General features: G+C 40.8%; 2 protein-coding genes across 5 annotated transcripts in view; one reads left to right on the forward strand and one right to left on the reverse strand.

Moving 5' to 3' along the window:
• Positions 1 to 4306: 4306 nt before the first annotated feature.
• Positions 4307 to 12564, forward strand: znf518a (zinc finger protein 518A). Of its 2 annotated transcripts, none has more exons than XM_074646841.1 (3): positions 4307 to 4446; positions 8373 to 10569; positions 10659 to 12564. In XM_074646841.1, exons 2-3 carry the CDS (start codon positions 8388 to 8390, stop codon positions 11306 to 11308), a joined length of 2832 nt encoding a protein of 943 aa, XP_074502942.1. In that variant the 5' UTR covers positions 4307 to 4446; positions 8373 to 8387; the 3' UTR covers positions 11309 to 12564. The 2 variants fall into 2 exon arrangements, with proteins under 2 accessions (XP_074502942.1, XP_074502943.1); XM_074646842.1 differs by lacking the exon at positions 4307 to 4446 and adding an exon at positions 4852 to 4964.
• A 36-nt stretch (positions 12565 to 12600) lies between these two features.
• The window catches only part of blnk (B cell linker), a 29086-nt gene continuing 23453 nt past the window's right edge, over positions 12601 to 18233 (reverse strand). The window contains exons 11-24 of one of the 3 annotated variants that reach the window (XM_074646855.1): positions 16802 to 16827; positions 16675 to 16703; positions 16497 to 16559; positions 16369 to 16396; positions 16225 to 16270; positions 15993 to 16053; positions 15819 to 15846; positions 15623 to 15653; positions 14050 to 14125; positions 13877 to 13899; positions 13705 to 13760; positions 13516 to 13599; positions 13264 to 13419; positions 12601 to 13062 (exon numbers count right to left, since the gene is read on the reverse strand). In XM_074646855.1, the coding sequence (XP_074502956.1) occupies positions 12946 to 13062; positions 13264 to 13419; positions 13516 to 13599; positions 13705 to 13760; positions 13877 to 13899; positions 14050 to 14125; positions 15623 to 15653; positions 15819 to 15846; positions 15993 to 16053; positions 16225 to 16270; positions 16369 to 16396; positions 16497 to 16559; positions 16675 to 16703; positions 16802 to 16827 (824 nt within the window). In that variant the 3' untranslated portion in view covers positions 12601 to 12945. Of the gene's footprint in view, positions 13063 to 13263; positions 13420 to 13515; positions 13600 to 13704; positions 13784 to 13876; positions 13900 to 14049; positions 14126 to 15622; positions 15654 to 15818; positions 15847 to 15992; positions 16054 to 16224; positions 16271 to 16368; positions 16397 to 16496; positions 16560 to 16674; positions 16704 to 16801; positions 16828 to 18233 lie in introns of all 3 variants that reach the window. The other 2 variants (XM_074646857.1, XM_074646856.1) reach the window with 2 other exon arrangements.

Consider the following 18233-nt stretch of genomic DNA (forward strand, 5'->3'; position numbering starts at 1 on the left):
CAGTCGTTATCATTCCCAGGGCATCAAATACCAATGCTTTGTCACGGCGTTAGATGCACAAAGAGGCACCCCTTAGCAGCGGTGTGAGGCGCACCAGGCTTTCCATTAACTACAAAGTAAACCCATCCGTGTCAATATTAAACGCTCAGGGAAAGTGCTGTGGTGACGTAGTTTAAAGTGTGGAGTGGAGGTGGATGGGTCCAACAAACACAAGGCTTTCATCCAGGAGACCGCTGTTTGTGTCCCGTGCGTCACGTTACAATCAGCTGGTCATTCGTGTCCTGTGTTCACAACGTACAGTGTCATTTTCACTGTACAAACGTAGTGGTTTTAAGCCCAACCGTGTTGTTTTTTTCCTAAACCTAATTATGTGGTTTTATTGCCTGAACCTAAGCTTTTTTTTTTGCTTAATTCACTACATTAAGCACGTGACTGCGACCGAAAAGTGACGCCGAATGGTCTGACAAAGCGTCAGTATGTGACGAGTTGGGATGAGAACGGGTTGCATCGAAGAGCTGGCATAAAAAACAAATGGAATATGTTCTATACATTTCATCATAACTACAGCAGGTATACTGTGCTGGAAGTAACCTTACATTTGTTTTACTTAATACGTTCTGTAGGGAGCACTAGTGCAAAGAAGACATCACAGTGGTTCCATGTCGTGCTTGAATAATACAAAAGAGCAGCCAAGAGATTGTGGCTGCGTGCGGGGGGGCGAGTCTTAAGAGGATTGGTAATGCTAGCTGCTCTGTGGTAGAAGCTGTCGAGGTGGTGGGTAGTCTGGGTCTTAATGGGCTGGAAATGTCTCCCAGAGGAAACAAATGGTGTCCTGCATGGAGGGAGCTGGTGGCCATCCTTTCTTCTTCATGGTGTCACACAGTGCCTTGGGTAGGGGGCAGCTGACAGCCATTGACCTGCACAGGAATGTGAACAACCCACTGCTGTTCTTTCTCTGAACAGACAGAAAGACAGAAATAAGGAAGTAGAGGATATAAACGGTGTGCCAGTTAATTGATATTACACTGGATCAGTACTGGCAGTCCTCAGTGTTTGCAGAAGGCACACCATCTTTTGGGTCTATTTACATCAGAAATATTCCAGTCAAGGGGAAGGGGGGGTGTTGGTGACAAAGATCTTGTATGACTCACTTGTTTTTTTAATCTGAACCATAGATTTCTTGCTGTACGTCAGACGTTCCTCCTTGGTGACACAAATGCTCATCTTTACCTTATCTTAGTTTTGGGAAGGCTCTGTTGCAAGTTGTTGGCAGCCCAAAGGTCACTCTGCCCATATAGACTCAATCATATACGATTTAATGACAAACGAACGAGTCAAACAGGAATGACGGACTGTATATGCATATAATATATGACAACGTTCACAATAAAAATCAGGAAGTTACATGTGCATGCTACCTTAGAGTTTGTAAGCTGTATAGTAGAAATAGTAAATTGGTCAAACACATAAAAAATCTGTAAATACATGATGAAACATTTTTAACTACATAAAGTTACATATTAAAATGACGTACTTCATGAATCTAAAGTGAATATATATATATATATATATATATATAATTTGTTTTAAAAGTCACGTGAAAGAGTCTGATTAAAGATCACTAAAAGCTCACTGGTGTGAATTAGTCTACAACCTTTCATCTAGATGCAATAAAGTGTCTCACATTTACTGAACTCAGGCCCAGTGGCCTATTTTTATGGCTGTTTACCCAATATGTGTACTATTGTTAAATACTTTTGTGTGAATAAACAGTAGTATCTTTTCGGACGCACTGAGCTGTAATTTACTTTTTACTATTTCACTTCCTGAGAGCCTCCTTGCCGGTTGGAGACGTGTAACCATGGTTACCCATGCCAACCTCGTGACCAAAACAATGATTTGTGAGACTCAAAATCTGAACTTATTCTGTTAACTGAGGTAATAAATCCAGTGAGAAGTAGGGTTATTTTCTCATAGACTTCTATACAATCAGACTTCTTTTTGCAACCAGAGGAGTCAGCCCCTGCTGGTTATTAGAAAGAATACAAGTTTAAGGCACTTCCCCATTGTCTTAATTTTTCAAAAATGGCCACCTGGTTGCAATCTGCAACCTCACCACTAAGAGCAGTTCACTTGTTAGAGATTATAGTTAATTTATTGATTATTTAAATTGTACAAATTGTACATTGTTGTTTTTTCAATCAGGAGCCTTTAATCACCAAACTCTCCTCGTATTCAGAGGCTAATAAATACGTGTTTTCACTCCAAATTTGTGTAGTATTGCTGTATGTTTTAAAATTTTTGGGGAATTTCATAGTTCACAATGTTAATATGATGTTGAGGTGGGCACATTACTGTGTAACATATTTCAGTTATAACCATCCTAAACTCTCCAGGGGGATTGTGGGTACAATTTTAACTTGAGGGAATTAATTTACCAGCTCTAGGTAACGTCACCAGTGTTTTTTCTCATGGACTTCTATACAATCAGACTTCTTTTTGCAACCAGAGGAGTCGGCACCTGCTGGCTAAGTTTAAGGCATTTCCCTGTTTGCTTCATATTTCAGAAATGGCCACCTGGTTGCAATCTGCAACCTCACCACTAGATGCAGGCCAAATCCTACACACTACACCTTTAAGTTTGATTATGTATAGCTTTTTATTTTTAGACAAAAAATATGCGTGGTTTCACTCCAAATTTGCATAGTATTGTAGTATGTTTTAAACATTTTAGGAAATTTCATACTTCACAATGTGAATATGTTGTTGAGGTGGGCACATTACTGTATGACATGAACTCTCCAGGGGGATTGTGGGTACAATTTTAACTTGAGAGAATTAATTTAACAGCCCCTAGCTAACGGCCCCTGCAGGCTATTAGAAAGAATACAAGTTTAAGGCACTTCCCCGTTGGGTTAACTTTTCAAAAATGGCAGCCTGGTTGCAATCTGCAACCTCACCACTAGATGCAGCCAAATCCTACACACTGCACCTTTAAGTTTGATTATGTACAGCTTTTTATTTTTAGACAAAAACTACAACAAGAACAGTACACTGATTAGAAAATATCTAATATTTATAGACTATTCAAATTGTTCAAAACTTATGTTTTTTTTTAATCTTTCTGTGGGGAGCCTTTAACTACCAAATCCCTCGAGTGCCTTGTATTCAGAGCTTGATAAATGTGTTTTTACTACAAATTTGTGTAGTATTGCTGTATGTTTTAAGCATTTTGGGGAATTTCATAGTTCACAATGTTAATATGATGTTGAGGTGGGCACATTACTGTATGACATATTTCAGGTATAACCAACCTGAACACCCCAGGGGGATTGAAGGTACAATTTTAACTTGAGAGAATTAATTTAACAGCTCCAGCTAACGTCACCAGTTGTTTTTTCTCATAGACTTCTATACAATCAGACTTCTTCTTGCAACCAGAGGAGTCGGCCCCTGCTGGCTAAGTTTAAGGCACTTCCCCATTAGCTTCATATTTAAAAAAGGCCACCTGGTTGCAATCTGCAACCTCACCACTAGATGCAGGCCAAATCCTACACACTGCACCTTTAAGTTTGATTAAATACAGCTTTTTATTTTTAGACAAAAAATGTAATAATATAGATAATTTATAGATTATTTAAATGTATATGTATGGGGAATTTCATACTTCACAATGTGACTATGTTGTTGAGGTGGGCACATTACTGTATGCCATGAACTCTCCAGGGGGATTGTGGGTAGAATTTTAACTTGAGAGAATTAATTTAACAGCTCTAGCTAACGTCACCAATTGTTTTTTCTCATAGACTTCTATCAGACTTCATTTTGCAACCAGAGGAGTCAGCCCCTGCTGGCTATTAAAATGAAGCCAACGGACTTCATTTTTAAAAAATGGCCACCTGGTTGCAATCTGCAACCTCACTACTAGATGCTGCCAAATCCTACACACTGCACCTTTAAGTTTGAAAGTGTAATACAGCTTTTTATTTTAGGAACATATATAGTATATATATATATATAGTATTGTAGTATGTTTTAAACATTTTGGGGAATTTCCTAATTCACAATGTGAGTATGTTTTTGAGGTGGGCATATTACTGTATGCCATGAACTCTCCAGGGGGTTTAACTTGAGAGAATTAATTTAACGGTTGTAGGTAGATAACATCACCAGTTGATACTAATTTGGTTATTTTACACCATTTTGTGGTTGTTTTACCTCATGTTAACAGAAGTGAATCATCCCTATATGAATAAACCACTACATGAGAGCAGTATTTTGCATTAAAGCAGCTCTGTGTTGTGCTGTAACGTTAGGCCCGGGACAGCACGGCTCTCTCTCTAGTCGGGCTAAAGGCTAAAAGCAGCTCAGAGGCTGTAATCCCCGTATGAGACCATCATGGCTGCCACTCGCTGAGCTGTCAAGCTCTCCCACAAAAGAAAAAAGGTAAAAAAAACCGACACTACTACGCACATAACTACAGCTTTGTGATTTATTTACACCAGCCGATGGCTTTTATCTGCACTAATAACTCGATAGGAGGTTAAAAAACTGCTCTGGCGTAACTTCGTTTTGACGCTTTTTATCTTTCAAGTTATTTCGTCTTTGTAACGTCTCGTCGCGTCAGTTTAATTCAAATCACTCGAACGGGTTTTAACGGTTAATTCAAATCACTCTAACGGTTTTTAACGGTTATAGCTCCGATTGTACGTAACTAAATGTGTGTTTTGTGCGTTAAATGCTTTAATAAGTATCACAGTGGGATAGTTTTTATCGTAACTTCACACTATTCCCAAGGCGGTTCGTTTGCTCGTTGCAAAAGCTCATCACTTTGTTGTGGTCAACTCAAATTGACACACAATGGCCGCATGATTCACTGATTAATCTGCTGCTTTTCTACTGTTTTCATTGGTGCATGTGTGTTTTAGTTGGTTTATAAGTTAACTACTATTGTGTGCGGGCAGGTGAGTTAAAGTGCAAGTTTCCCTGCAACCTGGGTGGTTAAGAATCTAAACTTGTTGCTTTATATACCTGGTTTTATACCTGGTGTGATGAATTAATATCCATGCAGAGGCTTTTTGAACCACAGCCAGCAACAGGTGGACTTAACATTAATAACATGCAGGGGGTAGGGCTGGGAATGCTGCTGTTTTATGGCTTTACTGGGAAATTATGATACAGATACAGTAGTTTCAACACACACACACAACATGCTGGTTCTTTTGCATTTCATGAACAAAGAGTAAATGAAGCTAGATGTTCAGTGGGAGAGAGCGCAGACCTTCCGCAATGTTAATGAAAGGGAGACATAATTTGTGTGTATCCGCTCCAAAATTTGATGGGTTCTTCCTTGGATCATGTTACACCCTTCCACCAAGTTTCATGAAAATCGGGCCAGTAGTTTTCCCGTAATCCTGCTGACAAACAAACAAACAAACAAACAAATCCTTGGCCCAAGTTTCATGAAAATCGGGCCAGTAGTTTTCTTGTAATCCTGCTGACAACAGACAAACAAACAAACCGAACCGTAAACATAAACCTCCTTGGTGGAGGTAACAAGGTATTTCATAACAATAGTCTATGCATTTGAAACTAGAAAGGCACACTCAGAGCGCAAAACCTCTGCAATGTCAACAAAAGTGAAAAATAATATGTGTATTAGCTCCAAAATTTAATGGGCTTTTCCTCGGGCCGGTAGTTTTTTCGTAATCCTGCTGACAAACAGACAGGTAACGAGGTATTAGACTAAATACATTTGAGACTAGAAGGGCACTCGGAGAGCATAGACCTCCAAAATTATAACGAAAGTCAAAAATAATTTGTGTATCTGCCTCAAAATTTAATGGGATTTTCCTTTGCCAATGCTACATCCTTCCACCAAATTTCATGAAAATTGGGCCAGTAGGTTTTCTGTAATCCTGCTGACAAACAAACGAACCGAACCGTAAACATAACCTCCGTGGTGGAGGTCAATAGTCATATACATTTGAAACTAGAAAGGCACTCTCCGAGCGCAAAACTTCCGCAATGTTAACGAAAGTGACAAAATAATTTGTGTATCCGCTCCAAAATTTAATTTCATGAAAATCGGGCCGGTAGTTTTTCCGTAATCCTGCTGACAAACAGACAAACCTTAGTTTAAACAGGTAGGAGGTAACAAGGTATTAGACTAAATACATTTGAGACTAGAAGGGCACTGGGAGAGTGTAGACCTCCACAATTGTAACGAAAGTGATAGATAATTTGTGTATCTGCCTCAAAATGTAATGGGATTGTCCTTTGCCAATGCTGCTTTTTCTGGCTTTACTGTGAAATTATGATACAGCAGTTTCAACACACACACACAACATGCTGGTTCTTTTGAACGCATTTCACAACAGAGAGTAAATGCATTTGAAGCTAGATGTTCACTCGGAGAGTGCAGACCTCCGCAATGTTAATGAAAGGGAAACATAATTTGTGTATCCGCTCCAAGATTTAATGGGTTATCCTTGGATCATGCTACACCCTGCCAACAAGTTTCATGAAAATCGGGCCAGTAGGTTTTCTGTAATCCTGCTGACAAACAAACAAACCGAACTGTAAAACATAACCTCCTTGGCGGAGGTAACAAGGTATTGCATAACAATAGTCTATGCATTCGAAACTAGTAGGGATGTCATGGTACCAGAAATCTAGTAGTCGATACCAATACCAGTGATCTTCCACGATTCTTGATACCAATTTAATACCACGGTAAAAAAAACAACAACAATAAATCCCCTGTACTGTAATTCAACACGCACTCTTTTATTAAAAACATTTGAACATTACAAAAATCAGAGGCATGTAGCCTTTAAGTAATAAATACAAATAATTGACCCATTTTGTTCTTTTTGGCGTATCAGCGGCATGTTATCAATCGATAGTCAGACGATGGACACTACATACTGACCGTGAATGCATCTGGTCCGTCAGCTCAGAGGAGTAGGAGCAGAAGGCAGAGGATTTGTTGTCGAAGCAAAAAGCAAACGCACCCATTTGGCAAGATTTCACGTTTAATCCCAATGCTATAAGGGAACCATAACATTAATGAAGTTATCGCCTCGAGACGGATGGAGCTGTCACAGCCGGTGTGCACGGAGCAGCGGCGCCAGGTAGACCCCCGCAGCGGAGCCCCGCAGCAAAAGCGCTACCGGAGAGGCCAGACACGCCGCCACCCGACAGCAAAGATCAGAGTCAGCGCTCTGCACATCTTGACCGTCATCTTTTCTTGTAAAAAAACGGTGTCACCACAAGTTTATTAACCAGTGGGAAGATTTTCCTCACTGTCACATCCCTACCAACGACCATTACAGGCATCGTACGGTACCGTCGGTACTGTAGAAAAAGAGTACCATCACTTTTTTAGAATTTTGGCATCGACTTGGTACCAAAGTATCGGTTCTCGTGACATCCTTACTCGGAGTGCAAAACCTCTGCAATAATAATAATAATTTGTGTATCCGCTCCAAAATTTAATGGGCTTCTCCTTGGCCCAAGTTTCATGAAAATCGGGCCGATAGTTTTTCCGTAATCCTGCTGACAAACAGACAAAACCTTAGCGTAAACAGGTAGGAGGTAACAAGGTATTAAACTAAATACATTTGAGACTAGAAGGGCACTCGGAGAGCATAGACCTCCACAATTATAACGAAAGTGAAAATAATTTGTGTTTGCAGTACGCTGCACAGGGCAGAGCGGGCAAGCTGGTGCATGTCTAGAGAGTGAACTGGAGTAACGTTTAACTTTTCTTTACGAATAAAAGTGCTAAAAAACACTTTCATATAACGTTTGTCGTCCTTAAATACAAAGTGCAAATTCTTAGTATCGATACAAACGATATTTGCGTTTTAAATCGATTTTATAACGATATACGTCTCCCGTGAAGGACAACTTGCTGAGTACCTATCGATGTAGTTTGATCGTAGGAATATGAATCGATACATTGATATAGTAGATGAATCGTTACACCCCTAATTGTTAGTTATTCTCAGACGGATATTTGTTGTTTGTAGAGGTGCGTGTGTGTACAGTAATGCGGCAGTGGCGCCGCGTCACAAAGCTTCTTATACCTTAGAATATTTCTCACCAAAGCTTCGAAGCCCAAAAAATTGTATTTGGGACAGCCGTAGGTTTTTACATGTTCCATGTTCCATGTCAATGCTGCACCCTTCCACCAAGTTTTATGAAAATCAGGCCTATAGTTTTTCCATAATACTGCCGACAAACAGACAAACACTCTGAAAACATAACCTCCTTTGCGGAGGTAACAAGCATTCTTTTGTTTGTTGCATTGGCCTTGAATCTGTATTCTTTTTCTGATGATTCTTTGTGTTTTTCTGCACTTTCAGAAACCTGAAACAAACATGGATTCGGTGGATATTTGCGCAGCTACCTCCAGACGAGATAATAAACGGCGTGTCAACAAGAAGAATAGAGATTGGCACAAACGGCTCCACCTCAGGAAGACTGCCGTTCAGCCTCCAACTATGCAATGTGGAGATAAGCGTGGACCAAAGAAGATAACAGAGGAGTGGGAGCAAAGCACAGTGTGGCCTTCGTCAAAGAAGAAGCCCCCCAAGGAAGCACAGCAGCAGGGTCGGCGCAGGACAAATGACACACTCAGGTTCACGTGCTCTCAATGTGGGGACAACTTGGAATATGTTCCCAAAGACTTAGTGAAACACTTTGAGGACAACCACAGAGGGAACCAGCCAGTTTTCTCCTGTCATACGTGTACTTACAGTACGCACGAGTTCTCCTACCTTCAGGTTCATCTATTAAGCCACAAAGACACTTTTTCTAGCTGCAGCATTTGTAATGACAACGTTCAGCGCACATGGCCTGAATTCAGTGCACACCTAACTGCGTATCACTGCAAAAATGGCAAATATTCATGTGAAATGTGTCAGAAGTTCTCCACAGGTGACGTTAGAGTATTTTTAGAGCACATGTGTGCACATAATTTGGGCCTGGAGGGAGCTAAGGAGCTATCGCTGCGCACAAAGGGCGGCAAGAATAAGTTTGAGCCTAAAACAACCACTCAGACTTTACGTTGTCAGCACTGCAGCTATGAGGCATCTCAGAAATGGTTGCTTACTAAGCACGTTAAAGCTGTGCATGTTTGCCAGAATGGTAATCGGAGGAAGAAGAAGACGAAAGAGGAGCTTTGTCCGTTAGCGATGAAACCAAATGACCCGATCCCAAAAATGAAGCCCAGATTAACCAGAAGTGCAGTTAGGGAAATGTGCTGGCTGACGCAGGACTGCCTTTCTCTGCCAGGGAGAGAGTTCCTGGATAAATACTGCCACATGTCAGATCCACAGACAACACTAGAGGAGACGCAACAGTTCTTGATGAAATCTGTCGCCGGGGAAACCGACGACCAGAAATGGACCAAGGCTCTTAAAACCGTTTTGTCAAACGTCCCTCAAGATATGAACCTTCACCCGAAGTCGGAGAACGGCATCGTGTCTAACTCGTCGGACCTCACTGTCCTGACTGTCAAGAACAAGATAACTGTCGCTCAGAACGGTGCGACTTACGCCAAAAGGTTGAAAATGATGACATCATCGGATAAGGAAACCGTTTCCCCTGAAGGTGCTCCCGATGATGCTCGCCGTGTCGTTGAAAACGAATGTCAGTCAAATTCAAGCGATCACACACCTTGTCCACAGACTGAAACCAAACTAAACAATGGCGTCTCGGCGCCGGCACAGAGTGAGCCAACTGAGTGCATTCAAATGCAGGAAAACAGAGAGAATCAGGAATTAAAGAACGATCAGGAAATAGAGGAACAAAGTAAAAAACCTGAGGAGCCTATGCATGAGGACGGGATCTCCAGTGAGCTGAAGTTGACAAATGAGAGCGAAGAGCAGACATCCGTTCATAAAGTCGTACCAAAAAATAAGAGGCGAAGACGGAAAAGAAGGGCGAGATCTAAACGAGCGGATAGAAGATCATCAGGATCGGCCTTAAAGATCGTGTTGAAGAAGAATTCAGTGAAGGAGAAGCAGTGGGTGTCGCAAAGTGGTCCGACAGATGACTGTCATGGACCGCCAAGTTCTCACACGACACTGGAGGAGACGGCGCAGACTCTCCAAAACACGCCGCAAGCAGAAGTACAGCAGAAGATATGGACCAAAGCTGACCTGGACGACCCCTCTGAAGCCATCACTTCTAGTCCACAATCAACGCCAGGGGAGGAACTTAAGCTAATGGCGTCTGACAAAAATATGGACGGAAACACGCCTGTCGTGCTCGAAGGCTCGCCGCATCAAGAAATGCAAAATGACGCAGAGAAGTCACAGCAGCTCTCGGAAGCAGAAGTTGACGAGAGCGGCTCAGCTTGTGAGACGGGCCGGTCAGATTCGACGACGGCTGCAGCTGCGACTGAAGTAGAGACGTGCCCCGAGAACGCACAGCTGCAAACATCAGGCGGCGGCACGGACTGCCATGTGTCAGAGGAGGAGATGAGTTCAGCTGCTGATGGAGCGACTCCTCGTAGCAGTTACACACCTGACACCCAACCTGTGATTACAGCGCAGGGTAAGGCGGCAAATTATAGTTTCCACACAGACATAATGGTCACATTTGGATATTTTTTTAAATGAGTATTTTCACCTTTTGTCTTGCAGGAAACTCTGAAGATGTAAGTCTTGCCGTCTTGTCCGAGAGTGTCGAGGGGATGAGAGACGGAGAAGTGCCTGGCGACTCCTTCCCAGATCTCCTCGACGACCTCCAACAGGAGCCCTCGCCAGCCGCTGGGCGTCCGTGGCAGCCGCTCCCAAAGAACCTGGAGAGGACCCTGAAGCTAGTCGCCATAAATCCATCTCAGTTGGTAAAGCGTCCTGCCGGAGACCAGCCCGTCGTGGTGCTAAATCACCCAGACGCCGACATCCCCGAGGTCGCCAGGATCATGGAGGTCATCAAAAGGTACAGAGGAGAGGTGCAAAAGGTCGTGCTGTCGCGGAAAACTGCGAACGCCCTCTCAGCCATGGACTCCGAGGTCCCGGAGATGAATGATGATGATGATGATGATGATGACGATTCAGCGGGGTTTGCTAAAAACTCCGTACAGGAGAGATTCATGTTGAAACTGAAACTTCGCAGGTTGAGCAGAAAAAAGTACGAAGTGGTAGACGCGGCCGCTCCCAGCAGCGACGCGACGACGAAGTTTCGCTGCTGGTTTTGCGGCAGGCTCTTTGCATGCCAGGAAACGTGGATGGTCCATCGGCAGCGACATCTGATGGAGTGGAAAAGGCCAAACTGTGAAAACTCTTCTTAAATGTCGCACACACTGGATGGAAAATGACTCTTTGCAATACAGCAAAACAATAACGGAGACGGTGAATGGCCTCAGTTTTTTTAAAGTCTTAATTATGATTTGTTGGTTTGAGGAGAATCAAATCATCGTCACACCTCCTGGAGGGTTCACATTCTCAGGGTAAACATTTCCCTATCGTCTCTCTCCCCGTCGGAGTAGCTTCTCACAAACTCATTATTTGTAAAGCCACAAAGACGTGGCGTCGACAGTTTAGTTCTTTGTATTGTTTGTATTTTGTCTACGCGATAGCTTTATTTAAGGTGATTTAAGTACACTGTCATATGGAATATTTTATAGAACACTGTAATATGTATATTTGCCATACCATCTGAATTTTATGACTCAGTTTATGTACGGGTAGGCGCTACAGTGTGGTAGCTATCATTATTTGTGTTGGAACGGGACGCAGAGACCCACAAGTTACTCAGATAATATACCAAAACTGTGTTTAAAAAGAAAAAAAAATAAGCTGTTTTATTCAACATTTATTTATGACTCTATATGTGCTTTTTCTTTATGCTTTGTTTTTTTTGGGCCATCAGACGAATCAGTGTAAAATCTTTGTATAAACTCCAAATTATGTTCAAATAATAGTGTTATCTGTAAGAGGTATATTTGGAAGACATGATTAATTTAAAAAACCTGTGTTTTGTGATGTCATTGAAATACTAGCGTTTAAAAAATCTGGATTCAAGAGGCCTAGAGATGATCTGATCATGCTTTTGTTTTTTTCCTCTTTTGACTTGAAATGATAATCTTATCTTTTAATTGCACTATGAAAGGAGGATTTATATTTCCCGTTACCTCACCTTTATCAGGCCGAAAGCTTTTGACAATCTCAACCAGTGTCCTACTGTGGCTCAACATTTCCTTATGCAGCCGCCATCCCGCAGTATTCACAGCAAGGGAACGGTGGCTTCTGAGTGTGTGTGTATGTGTGTGTGTCTGTGTTTGTTAGTCAAGGACCATTGGACGGACGTGTCCTGTATATTGATATTGTGTCTCTGTCTCTGGAGTGCACAGTAACTCACTGTATATATACTTTTTTCAATTTAGATAAAGATTTATTATTGTGTATATAGTCCAGATAGAGGTACTGTAAAATATTACCTGAGAGTTTCCACCAAGTGCCTAGGAATCCTTGTTATGCAACAAATGTGCATGAGTATGATAGCATTACTTGTTGACCAGACAATAAATGAACCCGTTTGTCAGTCCCTGGTGGCGTTGTGTGATGACTGAACACTGAAGAGTTATACAACACAAGAAGAGTTTTATTAAAACAAAAATATATACAACTTTGTATTTTTGGCTCCCCAAAGTATTGCTGTCATAAACAAGTTGTCTACTTCAGCAACAGCAACACCGTCTCTTTCCCAGCGCTCATTTCAATACACTGTTTACTGACTGAGCATTAAAAAAACATCTCAATAAAACACAAGTTCAAAAAAGTCAGCTGAGTCGGTGCTACTTTGGGCTCTGTGTGGAAAAGCAGCAAAGCAGGCAAGTCCAGCATACAGTCCTGTTGACACGACCTCAAAAGCATCACAATCTGTAAACAATAGTCTGCATTAGTCCAGTTACGTGGCGAGGATCATCTAGGGTCTCATAGGGTAGCACAGTTTGGTGGCGTCCTTGTTGTTACTCTGGGTGTCGATCAGCATCAGAGGATTCCTCTGGTGGTTCTCGACGATGTGGGAGACGCTGCTGAAATACTGCAAAAAGAGAAAAAATTATGTTAGAATGAAAAGTTTAAATGTCCTTGAATTCTTAATCTCACATTTTTTTATCTGTTCAAAATGCTCCTTAAAGGGAGATTTGTCAAGTATAATATACAGATCAGACAAAACATTCGTTAACCCCTACAAACCTAGACCACAGTGACAGTCAAAATGAGAAAAAGTCCTCCACCGTACCTCCTCCCCCCTCTTCTCTCTTCCCAGAGCGTACTGCTGAGACGAGGGTATGAAGCGGATCGGGATGTTGTACACTCTGCCCTTGTAAAACACCACTAATGTGTAGGGCTGCTGTGAGTCCTGACCGGAACTCTTCCTCACCATGAACGCCCCGTCCTGAAACAGAAAAGTCACACCCAGCAGGGGGGTTTTATTACGGGATAAAAACCACAGGCTACTCATTTGAATGACGGTGCTCTCCCAAATTCTCACTTTGTCTGAGCGACACAAGACGTCGTCAGCAGTCCTGCGGTCACACGCGCCGGCATACCAGGGTTTCCTATAGACGTCTGCGTTCTGAAATAAAGTAAATGGAGGATAGATTTATACACCATCTCTCTGGATATACTGTATGCATATAGTTTGTTAATTTATTTACAATATCATGTTGTAAGAACACACCTTATCTGGGTCTATTGACCCATTTTCAGCAGACGCACTTCTTCTGTCAGCTGGATCTGAGACAACAAACATTATAATACTGTAACATTTTGTTTTTTCTTTCACTTCGTGTTAAAGTAAAAAAAACAACTCCTGTGCATCTGGGTGTTAACCTGCTGTGAGCTGTACTTACTGAGGGACTGTGGGATAGGAATCCTGCAACAGAGACCACAAACAGAGCAGACCGCATTTAACGCTCAGCACCAAGCTGTGATTAAAGGACATTTCTCCCTCAGTGGCATTAAAAAATGCTGTACATAAAATTGTGTACATTGTGTAAAAACCGTATGCTGCTGTGCTTCTTACTTTGGTCGTTTCAAGTCCAGCGAAAAAGCATTTGGCGGAGGCTTCTGGTCAATTTGCATCACAGGCAGCGTTCGGCCTGTGGAATAAATCCAGACGTGTGGTAATTAGACTGTTTGCTGTTTAGTAATGAGCAGAAATTGAAAACTCATTCCAAAGATGAAATATGTAAATGTGTTTTTCAGTCGGTACTAGGCTTTTACTGTACATATGTACAACTGTCGGCTTTATCCACATCCTCTTTTAACTGGAATACATTTGATGTGGATAATCTATAAGTCCTCAATGTGTGTGCAGCATACTGTATGTGTGTATAGAATTAAATCATCACTCGACACTGAAGGTGGCTAAAGGTTTGTAACTGGGGGACATTATTGCCTTCAAAAAATCCACAGAATAAAGGAAATGTGCGACGGTAACAATTGTGGTTTGATAGTGTTTCAGGGAACAACTCCAATCATAGAGAAGTGACTGGCACTAATTTTACAATGTGTGTGAGTAATTATGTGTACTTTTTTTAGCCTTTATTTAACCAGGTTTGAGATCAAGGGAGACCTGGCCAAGAATAGCAAGCAACACAGAGTTTCAACAATTAACATTAATGTAAAAGCACATTGAGAACTGAGTAACATTGAAACTCATCAGATAAAACATTTGCACACCGACATCCTGGACCCGATAGATTTTACCATAGTTTTAAACTTGTTCAGGTTTATTATATTTTGAAGCGAGATTGGAGCAAATATGATTAAAAAGAGTTATTATTATAAAACACAACAAGTAGTACATGAAACAGGTAACCTGAAAAAAATCATGTGCCTCTGTGTCCTCCGGTGCTCCTAACGGCATCTGCAAGATTTCACAGACCGGAGGAAAACAAGCAGTAAGAGCTGATCTAAGGTCTGCTGTCTATGGGAGCCGGCTGTCAATCACTCGCGAACTCCGACCAAACGGTCAAACTAGGCAGCGCTGATCAAATATTAATCAATATTGTGTTACGTTAATGCCTACTTCTCTCCTCAAATGTTTTCAAAATCATCTTGAGAATCAAATGAGAAAGTTTGTGACGCCGCTGCCATTGTGAAATCTGGTGAAGGAACGCCAAGTTCTGGTCACATGACCGGAGCACAGCCAATAGGAACGCTCTCTCTCTGAAATGGACCGTGATTGGTCAAAGTCTCCAGTCACGGGCTAGATTTTCTAAAGCCTGAAAACAGAGCCATGAGGAGGTGCAGAAGTCTAGTAATCTCTCAGAACACTTGAATTACAATATGCTGAAAGGTTATTATGGAATTTTTGCCCAATGATGGCAAAAATATATACTTACTGCCACTTTAAGATCAGTCTGTAGACTGTTGCATGCAGTAGGTGCAGAAAATATAAAATCTTTCCCAATTCAGTTCTGACTTTGCGAACAACAACGTGCAAAAAGTCCTGCGAACGGAGATTGTAATTTCCATAATTCAAATTTAAAAGAGAAGATAAGTAGGTAGAATTTTTTTTACCAAGAATAGATTTGTAAATAATAATAGCATAGGTAAAATGGTATATTATCTGAATGAATGTAAACACTTACTTTCAAATTCCCGAGGTTTTAAATCTGGCCTCTGCAAAAAAACAACAACAAAAAAACTTTTCAGCATCATAAACAAAAGTACATACTGTAATGTTGTTGACAGACATCAGCTGATGACATAAAAACAAAGTGAAACACAGTAAAGCCATGATGATATTGATGATATATGATACATGATGTTCTTTGATATTCCTACCGGCTTTAAAGGTGGTTTTGGTGACCTCCTGAGAGAAAAAGAGATGGTCAGACAATCAGTTATTCCCTTCTTAAAGCTTAAACAGGTTACAATATATATATATATATATATATATATATATATATATATATATATATAAATAATTGTAAAAATGTTTGGTTAAGTGATGCTTACTCTCTGGGCAAAGGTTTTGGTAAGAGAGGAGAAGGACCAGCTGCAGGTTTATCACTGGAACCTAGAGGAGCACACGATGCAACACCAAGAGATCTATCAGTTGGTATTACTGTCTATTGTCCATTTACTGTCCTTCCACTGGCCGTCCTCTAGATGGCGTATCATGATAGAATGATTCATGGTCTTTCTTTATTTAACAAACAAGTCACTTATTGTTAGATTTAACACTCACCTGGATCACAAACTTCATATTCATCGTCGTCTGTCGGCTCCTGGACCTGGAAAATCACAACACCATTAAAGTCCTCCTAACTGTGCAGCAGACTGCAAATCTCTGCAAAACTCCTCTTCTAAATGCACATTTGTCATCACTTACAGCAATAGGAGATCTCCTCGTATTCACCCTGAAGAAGAAAAACAACTCACTGTTAGAGTAGTAATAGGAAAACAATGCACTTTAATGACGTACTTTCAGGCCTCTAGATTAAATGTTGTGAGTCCTACCTGGGGCTGGGTTTCGGTGGCAACGAGTGCGACTGTGTTTTGGGGATTGGTATTGGACACAATCTGCAAGGAGATGATTAGTCTCAGACTGTAGTCAAAAATTATCTTTAAAATACTGTCATTTTATATTGTATAATGTCTATTCAATAACATAAATGAACCTCAGTCTCACACTGACCTGCTTGCTGGGAGAGATAATGAGTTCCCCTGTAAAGACATCATAAAATGGATCCACAATGAATTCCACATGTAAATGCACTTTAACAAAAAACAATACTTTGAATTGCTGTTACATAAACGCCTACCTCTTTGTCAGGAACTTCATAAAAGTCTGGAAAAACAACCAAAGCCAAAATTAGACACACTGGGGAACCACAAAAGCCTCGTTTTGGTGCTGGATCGCATTGTTTTCATTATGTCAAACATGTCTTCAGCATGCAGCACTATCTGCCCTTGGGCGTTTTTTTTTGTGTTTGGACTAAATGTCTCTCATTGACTTTTCATGCATAGGCCTATAATCTGTTCATTCAATGCTGTAGACATAATAGAGGCCCTCCTTTTTCCTCCTGTGTTTAGACATGCTAGCAACATGCCTCTAAGGAAGGTTATTGGATGGTTTGTGCAGACATTCATGGTCCCCTAAAGGATAAATTCTCAAAATGTTCACTCATTTAGTGAAATAGATCTACTTGATGGAACATGCATTCTTCTGCTATGATATATCCTAATGACTTTGCGCAATGATGCCTCGACATTTCCTCTTGTGCCACCATGAGGTTGGGTTGTGGTTTTGACTGAAATGTTGCATATACAATACATATTTGAAGGATAACCCCGAAATTTGGTACACTTTGTGCCTCCCTCAGAATTAATAGTAATAACTTTGATGATTCCGAATTTCGTTTTATAAAATGTTCAGACCATTTCCAAACAAGTTGCTCTCTAACCCACAACTTCCACTCCTCATACACAATTAATACATCCAAACGTAGGTATTTTTGTCTTCTTTCAGATGATGTGCTCATTTAAGCCCATCTCTGTCTCTCTTTGTCTTTAGCAATGCAGTTCATCTGTCTGATATTAATACAAAGCATTTCTTCTTTCGGCCTATTCAGGAAAATTCAAATTTACCACTTTTGACAGTATTACAGTTTAGCTTCCAGCTTTTCTAGCAATGTATTTCAGCTCTTAGCTTCTTTAACTAATGCAGTTCAGCTTCCAACTCTGCCAGTTGTACATTTCATCTTCTAGCGTTTTCAGCAGTGCAGTGCAATGCATTTTGAGCTTTAACATTTTTAGGCAAGTCATTTCACATTTCTGCATTTTCAGCAATGCTTTTCAATAAATTTCAGCTTTTCCCACGCATTTTTAGCAGGAAATGCATTTTCTGGTTAGAGAATGTTCGCATGCTAAACGCTAAACTAAAACGAACAATGTAAACATTATACCAGTATGTTAACACTGTCATTGTGAGCATGCTAACATTAGCATTTTAGCTCAAAGCGCTGCTAGTGTGACTGTAGACTGTTTTTAAAAATATATCACCGCTATCTGTATATTTCTGAAATGTTAAACTTAGTTTAAAAAAACTAAGTTAAAAAAAAAAAAAAAAAAAGCCTTTTTTTAAAGTTAATGACAATGCAGTGGAAAAAAAACATCATCATACTGCTGTTTTTGAGCCACTTTATGTATATGGTGCTAGATTTTTTTTTTTAAATGTATCTATTTATTCAATTC

The sequence above is a fragment of the Sebastes fasciatus genome, chromosome 9, assembly GCF_043250625.1.
Source record: "Sebastes fasciatus isolate fSebFas1 chromosome 9, fSebFas1.pri, whole genome shotgun sequence".
NCBI lineage: Eukaryota > Metazoa > Chordata > Actinopteri > Perciformes > Sebastidae > Sebastes > Sebastes fasciatus.

Bases quoted from the DNA above. Each gene is read 5' to 3' on its own strand.
- znf518a (XM_074646841.1), top strand. From the start codon at position 8,388: ATGGATTCGGTGGATATTTGCGCAGCTACCTCCAGACGAGATAATAAA. The intron at 10,570-10,658 runs GTAAGGCGGCAA...TTTGTCTTGCAG, and splicing joins ACCTGTGATTACAGCGCAGG to GAAACTCTGAAGATGTAAGT.